Below are 24,156 nucleotides of genomic sequence, written 5' to 3'. Positions count from 1 at the left end.
TTGGGGCTGGATTGTATTCCAAGTCATTCTCCAAGGTGCATAGAGGATGAGAATATAAATATATACAAAGGAGCCCATGCACCTCTAGTACTGTCCCCCCCACCCCCCAAATCGAATAAACCCCCATGATAATTTGTGGAGAAAAAGCTTTGTAGGGGATTAATGGTGCCCCAGGGTCAAGCTTTGCTCATAAGGAAAGGCTTTTTAGGAAAAGTGAGCTTTAAGTAGGGTTTTAAACCCTGGAAAGGTTGGAGTTTGGATGACAGAAGGAAGGGAGCTATTTCAGGCATGGGGAGAGCAAGGGCAAGAACTCAAGTGGAAAAGGGAGAAAAAAGGTAAGGGTAGGCCACTTGCCTGGCTGGATTTGGGGGAATAGTTGGAACCAAAGCCCCAATGTTTTCCTGCTAAAAGGGAAAAAAAACCCACCCATTCCCTAGCCTAAGGAAGCAGACAAGCCTAGAAACGGGACAGTCCCCATGAGGCCAAACATGCAGGAAATGAGGGTAATGCATTCTAGGCAGCCGCTCCAATCTCACATAACTACCCTCTAATTGCATGGTAAATTAATAGTGTTTGCTGGTAAATGCCCTGCAAGCACAGCAATTATGGTCTCCTGCAGAGCACTGTGTAATTACACTTTGTAATTGTCATACAGCATAGGACAAGGACCTGAAGGGAGACAGATAATCCGGGCTTCTTCTCCCGATGGCATATGCTTCCTGGGATTACATCCCCTTGGTTGGCAGGTGTTAGTCCCCACAGGGCAGATCTCCTGGCTCAGGCCAGGCCCCAGCCCTTTGGCACCAGGCCTCTGGTCTTTGGGAAGTCCTTGATCTCCCTGACTTGGAAGCAGAGTTCCTTCCCCCTTATCATGTCCTCCAGTTTTCCACTCCCCTGAATCCCAGGAACGTGCCGGTAACCCCTTCCTCTTCTCCTAGATGGCCAGGCCTTTGCCCCTAACCCTGCCCCTCTGTAGTAGACTTATTTCAGGCCCATCTCAAGGGAAGATCCAAAAGGTTGGACCCATTTCTTGATCAGAGACCTTCACCCTGGGCAGAGAGCAACAGCTTCAGTACCTGACATCCCAGATCCCATCTCAAGGATCCGCCCAATAGAGTGACTCAACAAGGAGAGGAAAGAAGGGAAGTCTTGACGGTCAGACAGGCTCACACCATACTCAGTGGAATAGTCAAGTGGAGTACTCAGTGAAGTAGTCAAGGAGGTTTTCCAATCCAATGCCATCTGGCTCCAAACCTCCAATACTCACCTGTGCTCTTCTTAGCCACCGAACTGCCTCAGAGCAAGAGACTTGTTTTAGGAATGCGGCAAATAGTCCAGCAGGGAATTGGAAGGCTTTGCTATCTAAGCATGAAGAAAGGAGTCTGGCTGAAAGATAAGGGCCAAGCTGCTTTAGGAAGGTTTGCATTGGCTGCAGTCAGAAGCCCCATAGATCAGTGGTTGTGTGGCAAGAGATCTCATTGGCCCCAGCCTCTCTGACAATCCTACCGCCCTGACATGGAGCACTGCAACATTTGGTTCTCGCTTACTTGAGAATCTGGTCTGAATTGTGTCAAGATTTCCTGGAAGCCAAGATCAAGAGGCCGCTCTGGGGGCTCTGTGACAGCGGCTGAGGAGGAGGCTGCCAAGGGCTAATACCGATATTTTATTTGTTGTTAATTTATTGGGAAAACTGTGCGGGGCCCTCTCTGGTTAATTAAAAGCAGTGGTGAACAAAGCTAGTTTGCTGGGGTTGGCCTGTCTCCAGTCAGCCACATAAAGACAAGGAAATGAGCTCATAAAAGTTGGGGCTTGGCCCCCTGCTTTTTTTTTTTCTTCCTTGCTTTTTTTTTTTTATTGTCTCTTGCACCTTGTTCTCATCACCACGAACCACAGAGAGGGACTGGGGGATCTCTGCCTGAGCTCAGCCACAATGGGCCCTCGCCCGCTCACCCCGGCGGTGGGATCTGAGATGCCAGTGGGAGTTGGTTCCTCTCCTGGGCCTGGGTCAAGGTAGTCAGGGAAGAGGGACCAAGACGTGCAGCCTGAGACAATTGTGCTCTGCCTCAAGCTTCCAGATGTAGAATCAGAGGCGTCTTCAAGGCTAGAGAAGACATTGATTCCATCTTAGGCATTTGTGCACATTGTGTGCATGAAATCACAGTCCCATGCAATCCAAAGCGACCCCACCTGCAATGGGAGTGGCGGCCCTAAGTGTGTGCAGGGACACCCATTGTGTGCTTATGTGTCTTTATGTGAGAGGGGCTGTGGGGGAGGTTTCTACTCATTCCTCCCAAGCACAAACACACTTCCACTCTGGCGGTGCAGTGACACCCTGTGTACATGGTTGTGGCCCAAGGTGTGGCCAAGAGCACACTGGGGAAGAGTTGTCGCCATCGATGGCAGTGATGTTTTTCTGCTCTAGTTGCTTGCCTGCAGGAAAGTGGCGTTGGCCATTCTAAACAGATCTTGGAAAGATGGACTGAGAGCATATAGGCTGGTGGGATTGCAGGGTACCTTTCCCCTCTACCAGGCTTAATATGGGGTAGGGGGTGTGATGAGAGAGTTGTGGGAGTGCCTTCTCGGCTCTGAAAGAGAGATTAGAACTGAATGACCCCCTGCTTCCAGGCAGAACCAGCTGATGAGAGGAGCTCCCTGCTTCTTAAAGATCTAGGGGAGAGAAGATTTCTGTGAAATGGCAGGCTTTCTGTGACTGGCTTCCCCGGTCAGTATCTAGATTCTCTGCGTGACACCAACACACATGGACACAATCTCACCCACAGCATCACCGTCTTCAAACTGAAAGGCAACTACTAATACAACTGAAACTTTTTTTTATGGTATTTGTTAAGAGCTTGCTATGTGCCAGGAGCTTTACTAAGCGCTGGAATAGGTACAAGCTAATTGGGTTGGGAACAGTCCCTGTCCCACATGGAGCTCGTGGTCTTAATTTCCATTTTAAGGTTGAGGTAACTGAGGCCACGAGAAGTTAAGTGATTTGCCCAAGGCCACACAAGTGGCAGAGCCAGGATTAGAACCCAGGTCCTTCTGCCTCCCAGCCCGTGCTCTATCCATTAGACCATGCTGCTTCTCAAGCTCATCTCTCTGAGGGCTAGAGATAAAAGCAGAACACTTTCAAAGTCCTAGCCCAATGCTAAGAGACTAAGAGAAAGGTTTAAAATTGTTCAGAGTGGATTTCTAAACAGCTCTTTTCCAGGGTTTGTTACTCAGCCCCTTTAGCTGGCTAGGTCCCCACTTTCCAAAGCCAAACCCCAGCGACATGAGTAACAGACGTTTTTATTAGAAGTCTACAACCTGGAGGTATCTGAGAACCGAGTGTGGAAAACGCAGGAGGGCTATTTATAGGAGCAATAAACTCACTCTCTTCTCCTCCAGGCTTTTTTCCTCTGGGACAAATAGTTCTGTGAAGTCAACACCCCACAACTAATGAAGCCAGGTCGCCCATGGATTACATCCAGGGAAGGGAACTAGCAGCTGCCCAGATATTGCCCACATTGGATACAGATGTCTAGAAAGCAGCAAGTTTATCCTGCACAGTTGCCAGCTATTTATGACATCACAGGTGTTAGGAAGCAAGGAAAGAAGTGATTTACACATACACGCATACCCATTCAAAGTGATTTTGGAATTACTTTTCCATAAGAAATTAGGAGGAGGAGCCTCAGATAATGTCTAAGAACCCCATCTGACAAACCATCTGATTTGAAGTTTGCTGCTTCAACTGTGGGTTTCCCTGGACTCTATAAAAGTTCAGGATTTCGATTCCAGATGGCGTATAGCAGTCACATCATAATGCTGCTTGGGCCATCTAATTACTATTCTGGGAGGCAGGCTCCTAAATTCTTTTTGGATTCCCTTCCGTGATTAAGTTCCATTCTTTATTTAAGCTTCAGTTTCTCTTTCCTCTGCTCCCCATCATCATCATCATTATCATCACAGAAGCAGAATGGCGTAGTGGATAGAGCACAGACCTGGGAGTCAGAAGGTCATGGTATCTAATTCCAACTCTGCCACGTGTCTGCTGTGTGACCTTGGGCAAGTCACTTTACTTCTCTGTGTTTGTTACCTCATCTGTAAAATGGGGGTTGAGACTGTGAGCCCCACATGGGACAGGGACTGTACCCAAACTGATTTGCTTGAATACACCCCTATGCTTAGTACAGTGTCTGGTAGGTAGTAAGCACTTAACAAATACCACAATTCTTCTTCTTAATAACTTGAGTCCTACTGTGTGCAGAGCATTGTAATAGACTCTTGGGAACCTGAGCCCTGAAGACTGTAAGCTCCTGGTGGGGAGGGATAATGTCTACCAACTCTGCTGTATTGTCCTCTCAACTGCAAAAGTACAGTGCTCTGCACACAGTAATTGCTCAATAAATATCTTTCATTGATTGCGTGACTGAACCCAAAACTCAGGTAGAGGTAGAAGTCAGGCTCCCTTGCAGTGCTTACAATCTAATGAGAGAGCCAAGCAGACTCAACTTGCAAACGTTCAGTAGGAACAAGAATGAGATCAGAGAAAGAAATGATTAAAAAAAATAATTATGGTATTTGTCCCTGTCCCGCTTGGGGCTCACAGTCTCAATCCCCATTTTACAGATGAGGTAACTAAGGTCCAGAGAAGTAAAGTGACTTGCCCAAGGTCACACAGCAGACAAGTGGCAAAGCTGGGATTAGAACCCATGACCTTCTGACTCCCGGACCCATGCTCGGTCAACTACACCATGCTGCTTCTCCAACAAATAGACATTTAAATCAATAGATAGCAAATACAAAACAGCTGTACACGTGTGCCAAGGTGACTAATGGCAGGGTATGACCAGAAAGGTGGGGCCATCCCCCATCTTTAAAATGATATTGTGAGAGGGGAAAATTAAACAGGGAGAGAGAGGAGGTTGGGTTGAAAAAAACAAAGTGAAATCTTAAGTTCCTGCCTGTTAAAGAACTGAAGACCTGATTCTGAAAGACCGTCACTTACTTCAGCCCTCCAAATGTCTAGTTGGCAACTTGTCTCAAGATAACAGGGGGCAAGGGATCTGGTACTGGCTGTCTGGGTGGAGGTTAGGGAAATCGCTTAAAGGAAAAAAAAATTCTAATCAGGGTTTTCAAGTGCAGTTGAAGATGAAATAAACCGGCAAAATCTGACAGGGTTACAAGATTTCTGGGCCCCCAGTAGGGTCTCACATCACAGAAGATGGAGGCCATTCTCCTCTCTCATACTCCTATTCTCTCTCTCTCACAAACTCACACATACACACATGCCCACCCACACTTCTCTCTCTCTCTCTCTCTCTCTCTCTCTCTCCATCTCTCTCGCCCTCTCTTTTGCAGTTGAGTTAGGATGATGAAGTCTCCCATCAGGAATGACAGATGAGCCTCCTTCCTGAGACTTCAGGAATGATAACCTGGGCAGGGGAATTGATTCAAGGGCTAAGGTTTGTAGAATGCTTCGCACACTCTCTTGTCCCTGCCAGTCATAGTCTCATGGGGCAGAGTGCAGTGATTGAGTTGTTTGCAAGGATGCGGCACAGTGTAAAGTACATCCAAGAGGTTTTTTTCTTTTTTCTTTTTTTAATGTGCAGGACCTACTTATGGACTGAAATGACTGCAGCAGAGTGCTCATGCTGTGCTGAAGTGCCATGACCGGCAGATAGGTGCCTCGGTAATCAACCAATGGTAATGATTGAGTGCTTACTATGTGCAGAACACTGTACTAAGTATTTAGGGAAGTACAATACAAAAGAGTAGGTAGAAGTGATCCCTGCCCACAAGGAGCTTACAGTCTAGCTGAGAGATAGATACTGAAATATATTTATCAGTAGGGAAAACAGTATAAGAATATGTACATAAGTGTTGTGGGGCTGGAAATGGGGGCTTAGTCAGGGGAGGCCTCTTGGGCATTTTAGTCAGGCCTTTGAAAGAGGGGTGGTGGACTGTCAGAGATGAAGGTGGAGGGAGTTCCAACCCCAAAGGATGATGTGGGCAAGGGGTTGATGGTGGGATAGACAAGATAGAGAAAGTATGTTGCTGGAGGTTAAAGTGGATGTTAAAGAGTAAGGCGAAGCCAGGAGGTGACTACTTACTCAACTGTACTCTTCCAAGATCCTAGTACAGTGCTCCGCACACAATGACCACCCAATAAATACCATTGATTCCTTGATTGCTTTGGGATTGACTGAAAAGAGAGTTTCTGAAAGACTCAGACACTGGGCAGCAGTTCCTAGATTTTTCTTGCGGGTCTCTCCAGAACCAGCACAGTAGCTCTTGGATGAGAGTCAGAGGGGAGCAGGGGAAACTTTGGTGGAAGTTTAAGTGGGAATTTTGGGACTGATTCTTTGAGCATGGCAGTGGGATTGATGGGAGCCCACTGCGTGAGGGGAGAGCTTCGAGACTTTCAAGGGGAGGCTTTCAAAGCACAACCACATCAGACTCTGGGAGATAGGCTTGAAGAGGCCATTAAATTGTGGGCTGCACAGGGCACAGCTGCACTTTCAAAGACCCAGGGTACTCACCCTATAGCCACCAGTAGTAAATTAGAGGGGGTTCAGATATAGGTCAACGTTGGTGGGTTGTTTTGCTCAGCGACATCTGGACCTTTCAAGCCAGCCTCTTCTCACTAGGTTGAGAAAATGCGAATCTCTCTAATAAACTCCCACAGGAAGGAACATGCTATTCAGCTGAAATTACTGAGTGGAAACTAACCTTGTACTCTTTGTCTGCTAGTCAATCTACTCTAATCTAGTTTCGATGTTGCCTTCTTTCTCTCTGTTGTAGTTCTCTGCTTCTCATCCCTTCAGTTTTCATTTTTCCTTTTTCCTGCTTGCTTAAAGTTTTCCTTTTTCCCTTCAGTTCCCCACAGCATTCTCTGCCCTTAATCAAAAAATCCATCAATACTATTTATCCGGTACCTCCTGTGTGCAGAGCACTGTAGTACAACCCCTCATTTGGTCTCTGAAATTTAACCTTTCCCATTTGTACAGGGAGTACCCATCATTTTATCATTCCTCAATGCAATCCCACAAAGGCGACCTCTCCTATTAGTGAGAGGCCATAGCGGAGTTAGGATTGGAACTTGGTACCCTGGGCCACTCAGTTCTTTAGTCCAGGGAGTCCTGAAGCCCAGATACATGACACAGCTGCAGGCGAATAGACTCATTAGGCATTTCATTTTTAAAAACATTTACTGGAGGGAGAAACGGTGCAGAAGTCACTAAGGGGAGAGAGAGGACATCAGGGGATGTCAAGAAAGGGAGAGGAGGGAAGCAAAGGGTGACTGGGATATGTCAGCCAAAAGGAGTTTGGGCGGGGGGCGGGGAAGGGAGTCACAAAGGAAGTCAGGCCCATCTTGAGTTTATCAAAAGCAGACACTTTGGAAAACCCATTCCTGTGGATCCAGCTCTACTGACTAACTTTCTCTTCTCTAAAACTGCATCACTGAAACCTCTCTCCTCTCTCTTGCCCCCAACAGCCTTCGTTGTTCATTTCAGGGGTGTCATAGAGTGAGTGTTTGACTGTACATACACATACAGTATGGCAGTAGGTGTGGTAGTTGCTGTGCTGGACATTAAAAAATGAAAGCACCGAATAGTGTTTATATACTTGCAGATAGATGCCCAGGGTACTCATATTTCACTCCTCTCTCAAGTCTCCTCTTTGTGCCTGGGAAGGTGCTTGCAGTATACTCTCATGGGCTCAGAGGGGAGAAAACTCCCTACCATCTGTATTCTCCCACTTTCTTCCCTTTGGTCATATTTTCTCTGTGTCTTTCTGGTATTTACAAGTGGTTCAGCCAAGGTGTAATGGACAGCAAACAGATGCTGTCCTAGGGTAGTGATGGTGCCCCTGCCCTGACCCTAGCCACACCCCTTTTTGGGACCGTGAGATTGGATTGGAATGGAGTTCAGGCAGAGTGGTAAAACAACTGAGAATGGAGAGGAGAGACGTTTTATTCTCAGCTTCCCTTACCTCATTCTCTTTTTTTAAAAAATGGTATTTCTTAAACACTTACTGTGTGCCAGGCACTGTACTAAGCACTGGGGTAGATACAAGACAAACTGATTGAACACAGTGCATGTCCCACATGGGGCTCACAGTCTTAATCCTCATTTTACAGATGAGGTAACTGAGGCACAGAGAAGTGAAGTAACTTGCCCAAGGTCACCCATCAGGCAAATGGCAGATCTGGGATTAGAACCCAGGTCCTCTGACTCCCAGGTCCATGCTCTTTCCACTAGGCCATGCTGCTTCTCTGAGTAGGCCTGAAAGTAACCCTTTGAAGGCTCACGATAACCTGCACACCTATCGCCCTGTGATCTCACTCTGGGTCCCCCACTCCTCCGCCCTTCCTTTCCCTCCTCTTTCCACTCCCCTCTCTCTCCTGTCCGCTCGAGCCTCTGTCTGTTCTCCCACTTTTCCTTCCACTCTCTGTCTCTGCTCTCACCATTCTCTGACCCCCATGCTTCTTTCTGTTCTGCCACTCTCCAGTTCAGCCCCTCTGACTTCCCAGTTCTATTCTCCCAGTTTCCTGCTCCCTCATTCTTTTGCCCCACTTTCACCTTCCCAGTCCTCAGGCTAGGAGTATCTCTTCTGAAAAGTGGGGAGGAAAATGTGGCTTCAGCTCATGAGGTTATGATGAACAATAGTAAACAATGCATAAAAATGATCATAAAGCACATTGTAAATAGGATGAGTTATAGAAATGGCAATTTACATAGTATACTAAAGCTGTAGCTTCAGTCTAAATGAGCCTACCAATCATTATAATGGAAATTGGGGTTAACTGGGGTGCAGGATAATTATCTAATCACTGGCTAAGTATTGTTTTAATAAAAATAGTAATCTATTGTGCTTCATTATTTCAAAGTCAGAGTGGTAACAATGAAACTTTGAATCCTGAAGCCAGTGGGGCAGATGACTTTGATTATCTTCCAAATTAATCTATTTGAATAGAGGAACTAATGCACTTTATCAGGAAAGTGAAACAAAGGAGGCATCAGGGCAAAAAAGGAAGGAAGTATTTAGTTATTCATCATACAGCAGCAAAGGGGAGGGGAGGCCAGGGATGGGATTGGACTGGGCCTATGACTCATGCCCTGTGCTCTCTGCTGCACCATCCCCTAGTGCAGAGGTGTACAACATTTTCTAGAAATGGATACTCCTACATTTCAAGGGTTCACTCAAAGCATCTCATATCCATCTCCATCCCACCTCCACATCTAACTTTCCTCCTTTCAGCCCTAACACACACATATCATTGAAAGAGCAGAGCTGCAGTTGCAAGAGCAGGTGAGAATTCATTCATTCATTCATTCATTCAATAGTATTTATTGAGCGCTTACTATGTGCAGAGCACTGTACTCAGTGCTTGGGATGAACAAGTCGGCAACAGATAGAGACAGTCCCTGCCGTTTGACGGGCTTACAGTCTAATTGGGGAGATGGACAGACAAAGGGAAACCACTCCAGCTGCTCCCCCAAGAAGTTCATGCCTAGGTATTTCTGGGGATGCATAGGTATCTCTTGGGCTTTCCTGGCACTCTGGGAAGCCTGGAACAGCAGAGCAGTTTCTCATTGTACCTGCTTTGATTTTTTGGGCTGGACTTCCTGAAGTTCTTGCCTCTGCCAAGAGCCCAACAAAATGTCCCTCAGTCAGTGGTATTTATTGAGCACTTACTGTGTGCAGAGTACTGTACTAAGTGCTTGGGAAAGTATGCTACAACAGAGTTGGTAGACACGATCCCTGCTCACAAGGAGCTTACCGTCTGCAAGGGGCGACAGACATTAAAATAAATAAACCCTCAGTGGCAGCCACATTGATTGGCTCCCCTACACACCACCCAACCAGTTGATCAATCAATTATATTTATTGAGCCCTTCCTGTGTGCAGAGCACTGTACTAAACGCTTGGGAGAGTACAATATAACAGAGTTGGTAGACACATTACTGTCCACAGTGAAGGGGAGACAGACATTAAATAAAGAGTGCCAAATCCAAGTGCAGGGGTGTCACAGAAGGGAGTGAGAGATGAGGAGATGTGCCTTCAATAAGATTTTGAAGGTGGGGAGAGTGGTAGTCAGATATAAAGAGGGAGGGCATTCCAGGCCAGAAGCAGAATGTGTGCAAGAGGTCGGTGGCGAGATAGATGAGCTTGAGGTCCAGCAAGTTGGTTAGTATTACTGAAGTGAGTGTGCGGGCTGGGTTGTAGTAGGAAAGCAGTCAAAGTAGGAAACCAGGCATACGGTCCCAGCATAGCAGCAGCAGCCCCACAAGAGTTGTTTGAGGATAAAACCCACCTGAAAGATTTAAGGACAATTTTGAAAGGGGTGTGAGCACTTCTCTGATATCCGCAATAGGCCATCAACAGTTGTGCGATTTGCCAGCTAAATAATAGTATTTGTTAAGTCTTTACTATGTGCCAAGTTCTGGAGTAGGTACAATACAATCAGATCAGACACCATATGACATTCATAATCTAAGGAGGAAGGTGAACAGTTTTTGAATTCCCATTTTACAGATGAGGAAACTGAGGTACAGAGAAGCTAAGGGACTCACCCAAGGTCACATAGCAAGAAGAAGCAGTATGGCATAGCAGATAGAGCATGGGCTCGGGAGTCAGAAGGTCATGGGTTCTAATCCTGGCTCTACTACTTGTCTGCTGTGTGACCTTGGGCAAGTCACTTCCCTTCTCGGGGGGCTCAGTTACCTCATCTGTAAAATGAGGATTTGAGACTGTGAGTCTCATGAAGCAGGGTCTGTGTCCAACCTGATTAACTTGTATCTACCCCAGCACTTAATACAGTGCAAGGCACATAGTAAGCGCTCAACAATTACCATAATTATTAAATGTATTAAATGGTGGAGCTGGAATTAGAACTCAGGCTTCCTGACTCACAGGCCCATACTGTTTCAACTGGGCCAAGCCACTTCTGGGGCCTTATCCTGTGGGAAGACCCCAGAACAAGGTGGTTTACCAAATGGAGAGCCACAAATTGCAAGCTTAACTTTGTCACATGATCCGTATTCACTGTTTGCTGCAGTCATACCATAAGATAGGAAAGCCGGACAGATAATCCCAAGTTTTAAAACTAAGGGCGGGTCACACCAATGTGTGATAATTAACATCGGATATTGTTGTTGGCCATGTAGGGAAAGAGACTAACACCTCCTCGCTATCATACTGCTGTCAAACAACTCCCAGGATCTCAAGCTCCTTTTCAAGCAAATAGAGCTAGAGGCAACCTGATGTGTGTACCAGACAGCTGGAGAAGAAATGTTGGGAACACAATACTGGGCTCCAGGCAATTTTTTTGGCTGTCCACGATGGCAGCATTATGGGCTGTATTTCTGGTGGTGTAGAATCTTTGCCACAACAACTGGAGTGAGGCAAGGCTTTGTATTGCCATCAATATGATTTATCCTATTCTGTGCCCTAGTTATCAGAGGCAGTAGCTAATACCACCAGAGGGGATATATGCAGGTTTTTGCTCATATAGAAAACTGTTTAACTCGGGTTGGCTACAGGCAAAAACATAAATGTCTGTGTAACTTCTTCATTAGCTTTAATGACAATGACTGTGCCTTCTTTGCCTCTTGTGAAGGGGATTTGTAGATTTATCGGGGTGAATGAGACAGAAGTCCTCTCTCAACCTGCACCATGTCCCATCACGGAAGATGTCGGCATTGCCTTAGATGGAGCAAAAGTGAAACAAAATGAGGAAGGTCCCCTATCTTGGCAGCGCACTCTGTGATGACAAGATAACTGCTAGGATCCTGACTACACACAGTCCATGTCCTACTTGGGGCTCATGGTCTTAATCCCCATTTTACAGATGAGGTAACTGAGGCACAGAGAAGTGAAGTGACAGTGAAGGTCACACAGCCCATAAATGGAGGAGCTGGGATTAGAAACCTGTGCTCTATCCATTAGGCCACGCTGCTGCTCTTTCAGAGACTGGCCTGGCCAAAGGTGGAATCCACTTGGATTTTAAAAATGATCCAAAGTAAAAGGTTTTTTATTCTGCTGCCATTTCGGTTCTTCTCTATGGAATAGAGAGCTGGACCCCATGCTGCCAGTACATGCAAATACTGGACTTTTTTCACATGAGGAATAGGAGAAAGCCCATATATGCTGGCAAGAGAAGGTTCCCAACATTGAGACCATAAACTCCAGGAGGGCAGGAACCTCCTTTCATTGTACTCTCCCAACCACCTAGTATAGTGCTTGTACACAGCAGATGCTCAGAAAACGCTAATGGATGAATGAAATCCATGAGAGAGCTGGCTCTATCAGCATTGAGACAATGCTTGCCAGGATTCATCAACACTGGGCAGAGTATGTCTGTAAGGGTCTATCTGTCACCAGATGGCTTCATATAATTCTAAGTGGAGGTCTTGTAACTGACTCATGTTTTGGTGGTGACCAGGGCAAAGGAGTCAAAGGGTGTCCCAGAAGCATCTCTGAAGGGAAATCAACAAAGCACTCTAGAAAGAGGTAACCAAGGCCTGCGGCAGGTGACCCACGCTTTCCCCTTCTAGACTGTGAGCTCCTTGTGGGCGGGGAACGTGTCTACTACTGATGTCGTAGTCTCCCAAATGCTTAGTACAGTGCTCTCCGTACAGAAAGTGCTCAATAAATAGCATTGATTGATGATACAGGAGTGGCTAGAATTCTAAAAATGATCAGAAAGAGCAGTAGCATCTAATTGTGTTCACTAGAGAGCCACATGACCAGGAATCCATGTGTGTAAGGCATCTCTACTCTACCCTGTTGCTCCCCCTATCTGTAATTTATTTTCATGTTTGCCTCCCCAGCTAGACTGAAGGTCCTTGAACACAGGGATCATGTCTACCAACTCTATTTTATTGTACTCTCCCAAGCACTTTGTACAGCACTCTGCACATGGTAAGTGCTCAATATAAACAATTGAGCGATTGATTGTTTGGCCCTGGCAACAGTCATGACTAGTTTCATGGGATAGTAGTGAAATAGGATACAATGATTTTCAATTAAATTGCCTCCAAATGTGAATGCTCAGTCATTTTTCAATTATTTGGTGGCTGATTATTCATTTTGTAAGCATGGGAGGCAGTGTGGACTAATGGAAAGAGTAAAGGACTGGAAGTCAGAAGACCTGGATTCTAATCCCAGATCTGCCACTGATCTATTGTGTGGCCCTGGACAAGTCACTTTAATTTCTCTGTACTTCATTTTCACTAGACTGTAAACTCCTTGAGGGCAGGGATTGTATCTACCAATTCTACTGTATTATATTCACCCAAGTGCTTAGTACAGTGCCTGGTCCACAGTAAGTGCTTAGTAAATACACTGCTTGATTGATTTCTTCATCGGAAAATGGGGATAATATACCTGTTCTCCCTCCTTTTTAGAATGTGAGTGCCATGTGGGTGTCAGGGATTGTGTCTGATCTGATTTCCTTGTATCTACCCCTGTGCATAGCCCCAGTTAAGTGCCTAATAAATACAACTATCTGTGGTTTCTTCGGGCCCTTAGCTTCTTTTCTTTCTTCCTCCTGCTACTGCCTTTCATCCATTCACTTCTTGTTAGCATCTCCATCAGATGTGGGGCAGAGGCAGGAAGATGAAGTGAAATTTAAACCAGCCCATGTTGCTGCTTTTCAGCTGTCCTGGTAAGAGTAAGGGGGTTGGGGTTGGGGAAGGAGTAGAATGGAGAAAGAAAGAATCTGAAACTTATGGACAGAGTGAGGGTTTTGGGTCATTTGTGTGGTTAAGAGGGTTCTGATTTGGTCAGTTTAAGAAGCTTAAGAAGTCATGGAAAATTGATCGCTGGCAGGTTCTTCATGTCCTGGTCCTTGAAACCTGTTCACGCACCATCCAAGGGCTTTTAGTCCCTGATATTTGAGGGAAAATGGAAACCCATGGGCAGTTGTCAGAGAAACATCCAGCTTGGCCTGTTGCTAAAACTGGTTCCTTTGCTAAAACTGGTTCCTTTGCTGAGACAGTGACTTGGGGAAATAGGGATCGACCAGTGAGCTCGGAAGAGGCCGATTCCCTGCTTCCATCATGGACATAGCTGCTTTGGGCCTGATAAGATACAATAGAGGAATTGATGGAGACCAGATCTAGACCACCTACAGACCCCCAAGAGCAGGCACCAAAGCTGCAGAAAGAGGTATGCTGGGTTAGCCCTTGACTACCTCTAAGGGTGACCGTCAAAGGAAAGCAGTGGGTGGGAAGTGGGAGCTCAGAAGGAGCTCCACAAGTAGGCCAGAAGTTTCACTCTTAAATGGATGCCTAGAGAGGAAATAAAGGGACGGGCTTAGTCCTCAGACTAAGCAATCAGGTCTATCCACAGTCAGGGCTGGACCATGGCTAATCATCTCACCTGAACCTCTCACTGTTCCAATCTGTCTTTCCCACTTTTCTCCCTCGGCTCGTTCCTTCCTTGTACCCCATTTCTGGTGTATGAGATTCCCCCGGTTCTGATGACTGCCTTTCACGATCAGTCAGTAGGTCAAATTTATTGAGCGCTTACTGAGGGCAGAGCTCTGTACTTAGTGCTTGGGGAGGACAGTATAATGCTGGACACATTCCCCACCCACAACTAGCTGTTAGTGAGTGCAAGGAAACAATAAGGCTTTTGGTGGAACAATTTTTAATAATTAACCGGGAAACAAAATTAAATTGAAAAAGAATAAATTAAACAGAGCTACCAGCTATATGGCCTTACTGCCTCTAAACTCCGGGACGATACATGCTCCTCCTCCTCCTCAGCAGGGCCAGGGGAAGGCAGTACCCTTCTCCTCACCTCCAGAAATTAGACTGGAGGTGACTGGTCCTTCAACCAGTGAGATCTCTGGAGGTTCAGCCGACTGACATTTGCTCCTGGCCCGTTCACATATTCGCCTTCCGGTGTCCGTTCAGGTCCGGAGTGGCATCGGCATCCAGCTCTGTGTGGTGGTGGCTGTGATGGGTGGTTGCTGGCTGGGCACTGTCATCCTGGAACAGGGAGGCACAAAACAACAAAGAGGGGAAAAGTCAGGTAGCTCTAGGAATGTCAATTGGATCATCCCCAATAAGGCAATTTAAGACACTTGAAGGTGCCAGCCAAGGGCTCAGTTTCCTGGCTAAACACCCCAGCAGTACCACAAAACAATATAAAATAATAAAAATAATGATTGTATTTTGTTGTTCAGCACTTACTGTGTGCTAAGCCCTGAACTAAGTGCCTTTCACCACTCCTCTCCTGAAGGCTCAATGCCATGTGTGGCAGAGGGCACCAGACAGAATATACCTGTTTATTGTTGTATTATACTCTCCCAAATGCTTAGTTCAGCGCTTGGCACCCAGTAAGCACTTAGTAAATATGATTGAATAAATGAATGAATTCTTACCTTAGAGGCAGGTTGAGTCTCCTCCTCCTTTTCGCTGGCTGTGGGGGTGTTGCCGGTGGTCTCTGGGATAATCAGTAGGAGCTTCTTCCAGGAGTGCGGGCGGTCACTATACACCAAGGGCTGTGTTTTATAGACTGGCATCATCTCTGGGTTAAATTTCCAAATGGACACTGGGGAATCATTCTTTGCCTGAGGCTCAGTGCTGCACTTGGCAGAGGGAACCAGCAACTCTCTCCCATTAGGGACAGGTCGAGTCTCCCCTTTTTTCTTGCTGGCTGTGGGGGAGCTACTTTTGGTTTCTGGGACACTCAACAGGCGTTTCTTCTTGGGGGGAGGCTGGTCAAACCTCTCCACGGGCTGTTTTCTGTAGATTGGCCTTTTCTCCAGCTTATCTTTTGGAATAGACACCTGGGGCTTGTTCTTCGCCTGAGGCTCAGTGCTGCATTGGGCAGAGGGCACGAGTGTCTTTCTTGCCTTAGAGACAGGTTGAGTTTTATCGTCCTTGCTGGCTGTGGAGGGTTGGCGTTCGGTTTCTGGGACACCCCAGAGGAACTTCTTCCAAGTGCTCAGCTGGTCTTCATCCTTCACTGGCTGTTTTCTGTCAACTGGGATCTTCTCTTGCTTATCTTTTGGAATAGGTACCTGGGGGCTGTTCTTCGCCTGAGGCTCAGTGCTGCGTTGGGCAGAGGGCACGAGTGTCTTTCTTGCCTTAGAGACAGGTTGAGTTTTATCCTTCTTCTTGCAGGGAGTGGAGGTGTGACGTCCAGTTTCTGGGACACCCCAAAGGAACTTCTCCCAAGTGTTCAGCTGGTCTTCACCCTCCACTGGCTGTTTTCTGTCAACTGGGATCTTCTCCGGCTTATCTTTTGGAATAGACACCTGGGGGCTGTTCTTCACCTGAGGCTCAATGCTGCGTTTGGCAGAGGGCACAAGTGTCTTTCTTGCCTTAGAGACAGGTTGAGTTTTATCCTTCTTCTTGCAGGGAGTGGAGGTGTGGCGTCCGGTTTCTGGGACACCCCAAAGGAACTTCTCCCAAGTGTTCAGCTGGTCTTCACCCTCCACTGGCTGTTTTCTGTCAACTGGGTTCTTCTCCGGCTTATCTTTTGGAATAGACACCTGGGGCTTGTTCTTCGCCCGAGGCTCAGTGCTGCGTTGGGCAGAGGGCACGAGTGTCTTTCTTGCCTTAGAGACAGGTTGAGTTTTATCATCCTTCTTGCTGGCTGTGGAGGGTTGGTGTCCAGTTTCTGGGACACCCCAGAGGAACTTCTTCCAAGTGCTCAGCTGGTCTTCATCCTTCACTGGCTGTTTTCTGTCAACTGGGATCTTCTCTTGCTTATCTTTTGGAATAGGTACCTGGGGGCTGTTCTTCGCCTGAGGCTCAGTGCTGCGTTGGGCAGAGGGCACGAGTGTCTTTCTTGCCTTAGAGACAGGTTGAGTTTTATCCTTCTTCTTGCAGGGAGTGGAGGTGTGACGTCCAGTTTCTGGGACACCCCAAAGGAACTTCTCCCAAGTGTTCAGCTGGTCTTCACCCTCCACTGGCTGTTTTCTGTCAACTGGGATCTTCTCCGGCTTATCTTTTGGAATAGACACCTGGGGGCTGTTCTTCACCTGAGGCTCAATGCTGCATTTGGCAGAGGGCACAAGTGTCTTTCTTGCCTTAGAGACAGGTTGAGTTTTATCCTTCTTCTTGCAGGGAGTGGAGGTGTGGCGTCCGGTTTCTGGGACACCCCAAAGGAACTTCTCCCAAGTGTTCAGCTGGTCTTCACCCTCCACTGGCTGTTTTCTGTCAACTGGGTTCTTCTCCGGCTTATCTTTTGGAATAGACACCTGGGGCTTGTTCTTCGCCTGAGGCTCAGTGCTGCGTTGGGCAGAGGGCACAAGTGATTTTCTTGCCTTAGAGACAGGTTGAGTTTTATCGTCCTTCTTGCTGGCTGTGAAGGGCTGGCGTCCGGTTTCTGGGACACCCCAGAGGAACTTCTTCCAAGTGCTCAGCTGGTCTTCATCCTTCACTGGTTGTTTTCTGTCAACTGGGATCTTCTCTGGCTTATCTTTTGGAATAGGCATCCGGGAGCTGTTCTTCACCTGAGGCTCAGGGCTGCGTTTGGCAGAGGGTAGGAGTGTCTTCCTTGTCTTAGAGATAGGTCGAGTTTCCTCCTCATTGGCTGTGGAGGTGGGATCTCTGGTGTCCAGGACACTCAAAAGAAGCTTCTTCTTGGGGTCCAGTTGCTCATCACCCTCTACTGACTGTTTTCCATGAACTGGGATCTTCTCTGGGTTATTTCTTGGATTTGGCAATTGGGGATTATTCTTCGCTAGCGAATCCTTGCTGCATTTGGCAGAGGGCATGAGTGTCTTTCTTGCCTTAAAGGCAGGTTGCATTTCCTCCTCTTTCTTGCTGGCTGTGGAGGGAGGACCTCTGGTCCCCGGGATGCTCAAAAGGAGTTTCCTCTTGGGGTCCAGCTGCCCATCACCCTCCACTGGCTGTTTTCCATTAACTGGGATCTTCTCTGGGTTATTTCTTGGAGTTGGCAATTGGGGATTATTCTTCGCCAGAGACTCCATGCTGCCTTTGGCAGCGGGCACTAGTGTCTTTTTTGCCTTAAAGACACGTCGTGTTTCCTTCTCCTCCTCACTGGCTGTGGAGGTGTGATCTCTGGTCTCTGGGACACTCAAAAGAAGCTTCTTCTTTGGGGTTGGGTCATCACTCTCCACTGTCTGTTTTCCATAAACTGGCATCTTCTCTGGGTTATTTCTTGGAGTTGGCAATTGGGGATTATTCTTCACCAGAGACTCCATGCTGCCTTTGGCAGAGGGCACTAGTGTCTTTCTTGCCTTAAAGAAAGGTCGCGTTTCCTCCTCCTCCTCGCTGGCTGTGGAGGGAGGACCTCTGGTCTCTGGGATGCTCAAAAGGAGTTTCCTCTTGGGGTCTAGCTGCTCATCACCCTCCACTGGCTGTTTTCCATGAACTGGGATCTTTTCTGGGTTATTTCTCAGACTTGGTACCTGGGAATCATTCTTCGCCAGAGGCTCCAAGCTGCATTTGGTAGAGGGCACTAATTCCACTCCTGCCTTACGGACAGGTTGATTCTCATTTTCTCTGGTCACAGAGATGTGTATTGTGGTCTCTGGGATACTAAATCGGACATATTTTCTGGGGGTCGGTTGGTCACTGGCCAGCTGGTAACCACTGGTCGGCTCCTGGAGATTATTCTCCATGTTCTCCTTAGTGCTTGAAGGTAATATTTGGCAATGGGGACACAGAGTAGTTGAAGAGGCGGATTGAGAGGCCTGGGAGTTGCTGACTAGAGGAACCAGTCCCAGTGAGGTGGTTTTCTGTTGGTCTTCTGGGCAAGAGTCCTCCAGGCAGGAAGGAGTCTTAGGCAGTGTGAATGGAAGCAATACCTTTTTCTCTGGCTGAAGTTCTTGGAGAGTGCTGTCCAGGGCCACTGGTTTCCTCTCAGAAAGTGCAGATAACGGCAAGACTGGCTGGGCCCCCCAATCCTCATGATGCTGGGGTTCCTCAGCTGGCCTTTGGACCGATGATAATGGCATATTTCTGGCCTGGGCTCCTGAGTTCTGGGTTGCAGTTAGAGCACCATTCTCAGGCATCAAGGTGTGCTGCAGGGAGGAACTCTGCTCATGGGGTTCCCCCCAGGCTGGGAAATCACCAGGCAGATTGTTCTCTTGGTCTGACTGGACTACCTCAACTTGAATCTGGACCTTTAGTTCCAAGGAGGAGTTTTCAGCAGGCAAGGTTGGGATTTTGATGGGAGTGGTCACATTCACCTGGAAGACTCTATCTTCTTGATTGAGTTTACTGAGCAAACTGACCTCAACATCCTTGTGACTCTGTCCAGACATGCGAATGGGCTGGATCGGCATCAAGGATGACTCCTCGAAAATGCTCCCTCGGTCCTGTTGGGAGGAGATTGCTGATGGGCTCATCTCAGGAGAACAGGCTTCCTGTTCATGGCTGCTCACTGGGGTTGGTTCTTGTGCTTGCAGGAAGCTTGTTAGATGGGTGCTGCCAAGTTCTTGCTGCTCTTGCTCTGAGTTCAAGGATGGGCTCCTCTCATTCTGCTCTTGGACAGCATTGGAGGGAGAAGGGGAGGAAGAGGAAGAAGGGGAGGGAGAGGGGGAAAGGGATGGAAAAAGGGAAGGGGAGAGAGAATGGGAAGGGGAGCGAGAAGAGGAGGAGGAGAACAAAGAGTAGGGGAAGGAGAAAGTGGAGGAAGAGGAATAAGGAGTGAAAGAGGAGAAGGAAGAAGTGGAGGAGGAGGAAGCCATATATAAGGTGGAGGTGGGGGAAGTGGAGAAAGAGGGAGATAGAGAGGAGGAAGAAGGCCTTTGAGGGGTGGATGGTAATACCACATTGTGCTGAAAAATGGTTGCAACCTCTTCACTGCATTCCAACTCCCCAGAATTATTCCTGCCTGGCTCCTGAGGCCCATCAAGGGAACTTATCAGCTGCTGCTGACTAAGCCGCAGGCTTTCCAGAGCGATGATGTCCTCTTGGATGGAAATTAAGAGGTTGCGGAATCGACTTTCCCATTCTGGTATCACAGAGGGCCTGCGCCCTGGCCCCTCACCTGGAAGATTCTCCCCATTCTCGGTGTTAGGCATCAGATCAGGGTTAGGCGGATCCATTCTCTTTGAAGTGGACCTTCAGAAACAGTGGATTTGTGAAATTTTTCCTTTCAGAATATAAGACGACCGTTGTATTCGAGAAAGAAGACAAATGGCACCCAAACTTGGGAAAGAGTCGTTGGGGCAGTTGAGTCTCCAAGCAACCAGACTGATTGGCAGAGACCGGAATGAGGTCACTTTGGAATGTTCAGAACCCAACAAGCTCAGTCTTGCTACTAGGTAGGGGAGGCAAAGAGTGTTTGGGAGGTTCTCCTTTTTCCCTAATTTTTTCTGGCTATTAGTTTATTTCCTGACCTTCTTCCCATAGAGCATAGCCTGCCCTGTTTCTCTTCACTTTTACCTCCCAAACCCCTAGCCTTTCAGATCAGCAGACTGACTCTTCCTGGTTTGGGGGCCAGCTGGATGTTATTATGAAGGAAGTAGGTGGGTCTTGCAAGAAAAGCTCTCCTCTAGCCATCTACCTCTTTAAGTAATACATCACCCAGACCTCCTAAAAACCAGCTTTAGTCTAAAAACAAAGACCGGAGTCACTGGGAGCTAGGGTACAGATCAGGCATGGGAAACCCTTTCAAAAGTGCTGGAGGTACTCTTTTCTGCCAGACCCTGAAGAAGCAATGTCTCAGGCCACTTTATGGAAAGGAAATAGGGCCGGGGTGAGGTGGGGAGATGGGGTGAAGCAAAAGTTGTGGGGGTGCTCAAAATTGGCTGATCCCCACCCACACCTTTCCCCCCATTTGTGACCTTCATCTTAATAGTAGTAGAAGTAAAAATAGTATATATAGTTGGCTTTCCTGCTCAAATAAGACACCAATGATGGTGAAATTCACCTATGAGGGTGTGTGTGGCTGAAAAGACCTATTCGGGACCCATAGTCCTGGATGCAATGGAAACACAAAAAGGCTGTCTGTTGTGTTACATTTGTAGCATGGCCTAGTAGAAAGAGCACGGTCTGTAAAATGGGGATTCAGTACCCATTCTTCCCCCTACTTACACTGTGAGCCTACTATTCCTATTAATAATCAGGGTAGTTGTTAAGTGCTTACTACGTGCCAAGCACTGTTCTAAGTGCTGGGGTAAATGCAAGTTAATCAGGTTGGACACAGTCCCTGTTCCACATGGTACCCATACTTGTAATCCCCATTTTACAGATAAGGTAACTGAAGCACAGAGAAGTTGAGTGACTTGCCTAAGGTCACACAGCAGACAAGTGGCAGAGCTGGGATAAGAACCCAAGTCCTTTTGACTTCCAGTCCTGTATTCTAAGCCACTAAGTCAAGCTGCTTCCTTCTATTACTACTACAACTACTACTAATAGTCTGCATTAAGCCCTTACTATTTGCTGAATACTGTATTAGAAACAAGATAAATAAATTAGACACAGTCTCTGCCCCTCGTGGAACTCGCAGTCTAGATAGAAGAAATAATGTATTGAATGACCATTTTACAGATGCGGAAACTGAGAGATAGAGAAGTTAAATGATTTGCCCAACATAATAAAGCAAGCAAATGACAGAGCTGGAATTAGAAGTCCTTTGACTCCCAGGCCCATGCTCTTTCCACTAAGCCATGCTGCTTTCGTCTGACCTGATTATCTTGTCTCTACCCAGTTCTTACTACAGGGCTTAACAAATATCTTATTATTATTATTTGATGTTCTCAGTGCCTGGCACTGTTTTCTTTTTCGCCTCTTTGCCTCTAGTTCCTTATGAAGCTTTTACTCAAAAAAATCACTCCTTTTTTGAGAGCAGTATTCCATTCGTAATTCCAAACGTAATTGATTCCCAGACTTGAGATTGGATTTTTGAATTTGTAAGACTTAATGTCATCTGTGCTTTACTGCTCTAGGCACATAGAGAAGCAGCATGGTGTAGTGGATAGAGCACGGGCCTGAGAGTCAGAAGGTCATGGGTTCTCATGCCGGCTCTGCCATTTGTCTGCTGTGTGACCTTGGACAAGTCACTTAACTTCTCTGGGCCTCCGTTACCTCATCTGCAAAATGGGGATCGAAACTGTGAGCCCCACATGGGACAAGGACTGTGTCCAACCAAATTTACTTGTATCCACCCCAGTTCTTAGTGCAATGCTTGGCATATAGTAAGTGCTGAACAAATACTATTATTATTATTACCTCCTCCACAGACTGTAAGCTCACTGTGGGCAGGGAATGTGTCTGTTTATTGTTGTATTGTAATCTCCCAAGCGTTTAGTCCAGTGCCCTGCACATAATAAGAGCTCAATAAATATGATCGAATGAATGAATGAATGAAGTACCTCTGAAGGACCATAAACAGCTGAAACAAACCTGCTGTTTTCATTTTGATTATTCTGTCAGTGCAATTTGATAAAGTTGAGCTTCATGACCCAAAAAATCAATCAGTCATTGGTATTTATTGAGTAGCACTGTACTAAGTGCTTAATAACTGTGGTGTTTATTAAGCATTTACTATGTGCCAAGCACTGCACTAGATAATCAGGTTGGACATAGTGCCTGTCCCATATGGGACTCACAGTGTAAGTAGCGGGGAGAACAGGTACTGAATTCCCATTTTACAGATAAGGAAAGTGAGGCACAGAGAAGTTGTGACTTGCCCAAAGTCACACAGCAGGTGAGTGGGGGACCTGGGATTAGAACCCAGGTCATCTGACGCCCAGGCCCATGCTCTTTCCACTAGGCCACGTTGTTTCTCATATGAACTAATATAAACCCAATATTTTTTCACCACAGCTTGTTCTTCATCTCTTCTCTCAGGTAACAAAATTGAAGATTGAAAGATGTACATGGAGGACAGAAGAGAAAATGGAGGAGAATGCAGGAAGTTTTGGTTTGACATGGGGGCTGCTATAATGCTGATGAAAATGTATGTTCCTTGAAGAAGTAAAGGCAAGGAGATTGGTCAGGTCATAAGACTTTCTGTGGGAGGTGCAACAGATCCTCAAACCTCTTAGCCACTTGTATTTCTTCTTTATATCTACACTCATCCTCTTTTAACTTATTTTCCAGCAATTTATCTCAGTTTGCTTTTCCTCTTAGATTTTTGGTCACTAGGTGGGAGAGTTGGGATGGGCTTCCAAAGGATGGGGCAGAGAGAACAGGCAGGAGACAGAGAGAGGTGAAGTGAATATACTTGAGGAAGAAGGCATGAGGGGAGTTGGCAGGTTTGGGTGAGAAAGATGGGAAGATAAGGCTGCTCGCTGAGGGCAGGGAATGTGTCTACCAACTCCGTTATATTGTGCTCTATCAAGTACTTAGTAAAGTGCTCTGTACACAGTAAGCGCTCACTAAATATAATTGATTGATAAGGCTCTGGGATTTTGCCTGTCATTCATTCACTCATTCAATCGTATTTACTGAGCACTTACTGTGTGCAGAGCACTGTACTAAACACTTGGAAAGTACAATTAGGCAGCAGATAGTGACAATACCTACCCAACAGTGGGCTCACAGTCTAGAAGGGGGAGACAGACAACAAAACAAGTAGACAGGCATCAATACCATCACAGTAGATGAATAGAATTATAGATATATACACATCATTAAAAAGATAGAGTAGTAAATATGTACAAATATACACAAGTGCTGTGGGGAGGGGAAGGGAGTAGAACAGAGGGAGGGAGTAGGGGCGATGGGGAGGGGAAGAGGAGCAGAGGAAGAAGGAGGGGCTCAGTCTGGGAAGACCTCCTGGAGGAAGCATGGCTCACCTCTGGGGCAGTTCGGACACATTCTTGCTATCATCTAAATGGGAAAAAGAAAATTCTTCCTCCATCCCTGCAGCTGGCTTTATAGAGAGAAAAGTAGGAAATGTAATTGAAAGACGAACCTCTTTGCTGATAAAGTCATGCTTGACATTTGATTAAGTAATTTGCAAAGCAGCCCTGAAAGAATATTTACTGAAGAGTTTAATCAGCATGGGGAGTAGACACATCGCTTAGATCATCATCTGCAATGATGGGAAATTAAATGGATGATTACTCAGGCTAGACACAAATGTTCTTTTCTGGGGGGTAGTGGCGTGTGTGTGTGAGTGGGTGTGTACGTGTGCATGTATTTGTGTGTGTACTTGTAAGTTCCTTGAGGACAGGGATTGTATCTACCAATTTTACTTTATTATACTGTCCCAAGT

General features: G+C 46.7%; 1 protein-coding gene and 1 long non-coding RNA gene across 3 annotated transcripts in view; one reads left to right on the top strand and one right to left on the bottom strand.

Annotated features, from left to right (window-relative positions):
• Nucleotides 1-23,263, top strand: part of LOC114807307 — a 73,953-nt gene extending 50,690 nt beyond the window's left edge. For both annotated transcript variants that reach the window (XR_005659588.1, XR_003755351.2), the window contains 3 exons: nt 5,601-5,694; nt 20,090-20,254; nt 22,785-23,263. This is a non-coding gene — a long non-coding RNA (uncharacterized LOC114807307). The remainder of the gene's footprint in view (nt 1-5,600; nt 5,695-20,089; nt 20,255-22,784) is intronic.
• On the bottom strand, nt 14,643-19,551 carry LOC114807306 (titin-like). The gene is made up of 2 exons (XM_029052389.1): nt 15,389-19,551; nt 14,643-14,993 (listed from the first exon to the last, which is right to left on the bottom strand). The coding sequence occupies exons 1-2, from the start codon at nt 19,331-19,333 to the stop codon at nt 14,889-14,891; spliced, it is 4,050 nt and encodes a 1,349-aa protein (XP_028908222.1). The 5' UTR covers nt 19,334-19,551; the 3' UTR covers nt 14,643-14,888.
• Nucleotides 23,264-24,156: the final 893 nt, after the last annotated feature.

The sequence above is a fragment of the Ornithorhynchus anatinus genome, chromosome X2, assembly GCF_004115215.2.
Source record: "Ornithorhynchus anatinus isolate Pmale09 chromosome X2, mOrnAna1.pri.v4, whole genome shotgun sequence".
NCBI lineage: Eukaryota > Metazoa > Chordata > Mammalia > Monotremata > Ornithorhynchidae > Ornithorhynchus > Ornithorhynchus anatinus.
The sequence above is the reverse complement of the archived record's forward strand: the minus strand, read 5'-3'. Positions and strand labels throughout refer to the sequence as shown.

Bases quoted from the DNA above. Each gene is read 5' to 3' on its own strand.
- LOC114807306 (XM_029052389.1), bottom strand. From the start codon at position 19,333: ATGAGCCCATCAGCAATCTCCTCCCAACAGGACCGAGGGAGCATTTTC. The intron at 14,994-15,388 runs GTAAGAATTCAT...TCCCTGTTCCAG, and splicing joins AGACTCAACCTGCCTCTAAG to GATGACAGTGCCCAGCCAGC.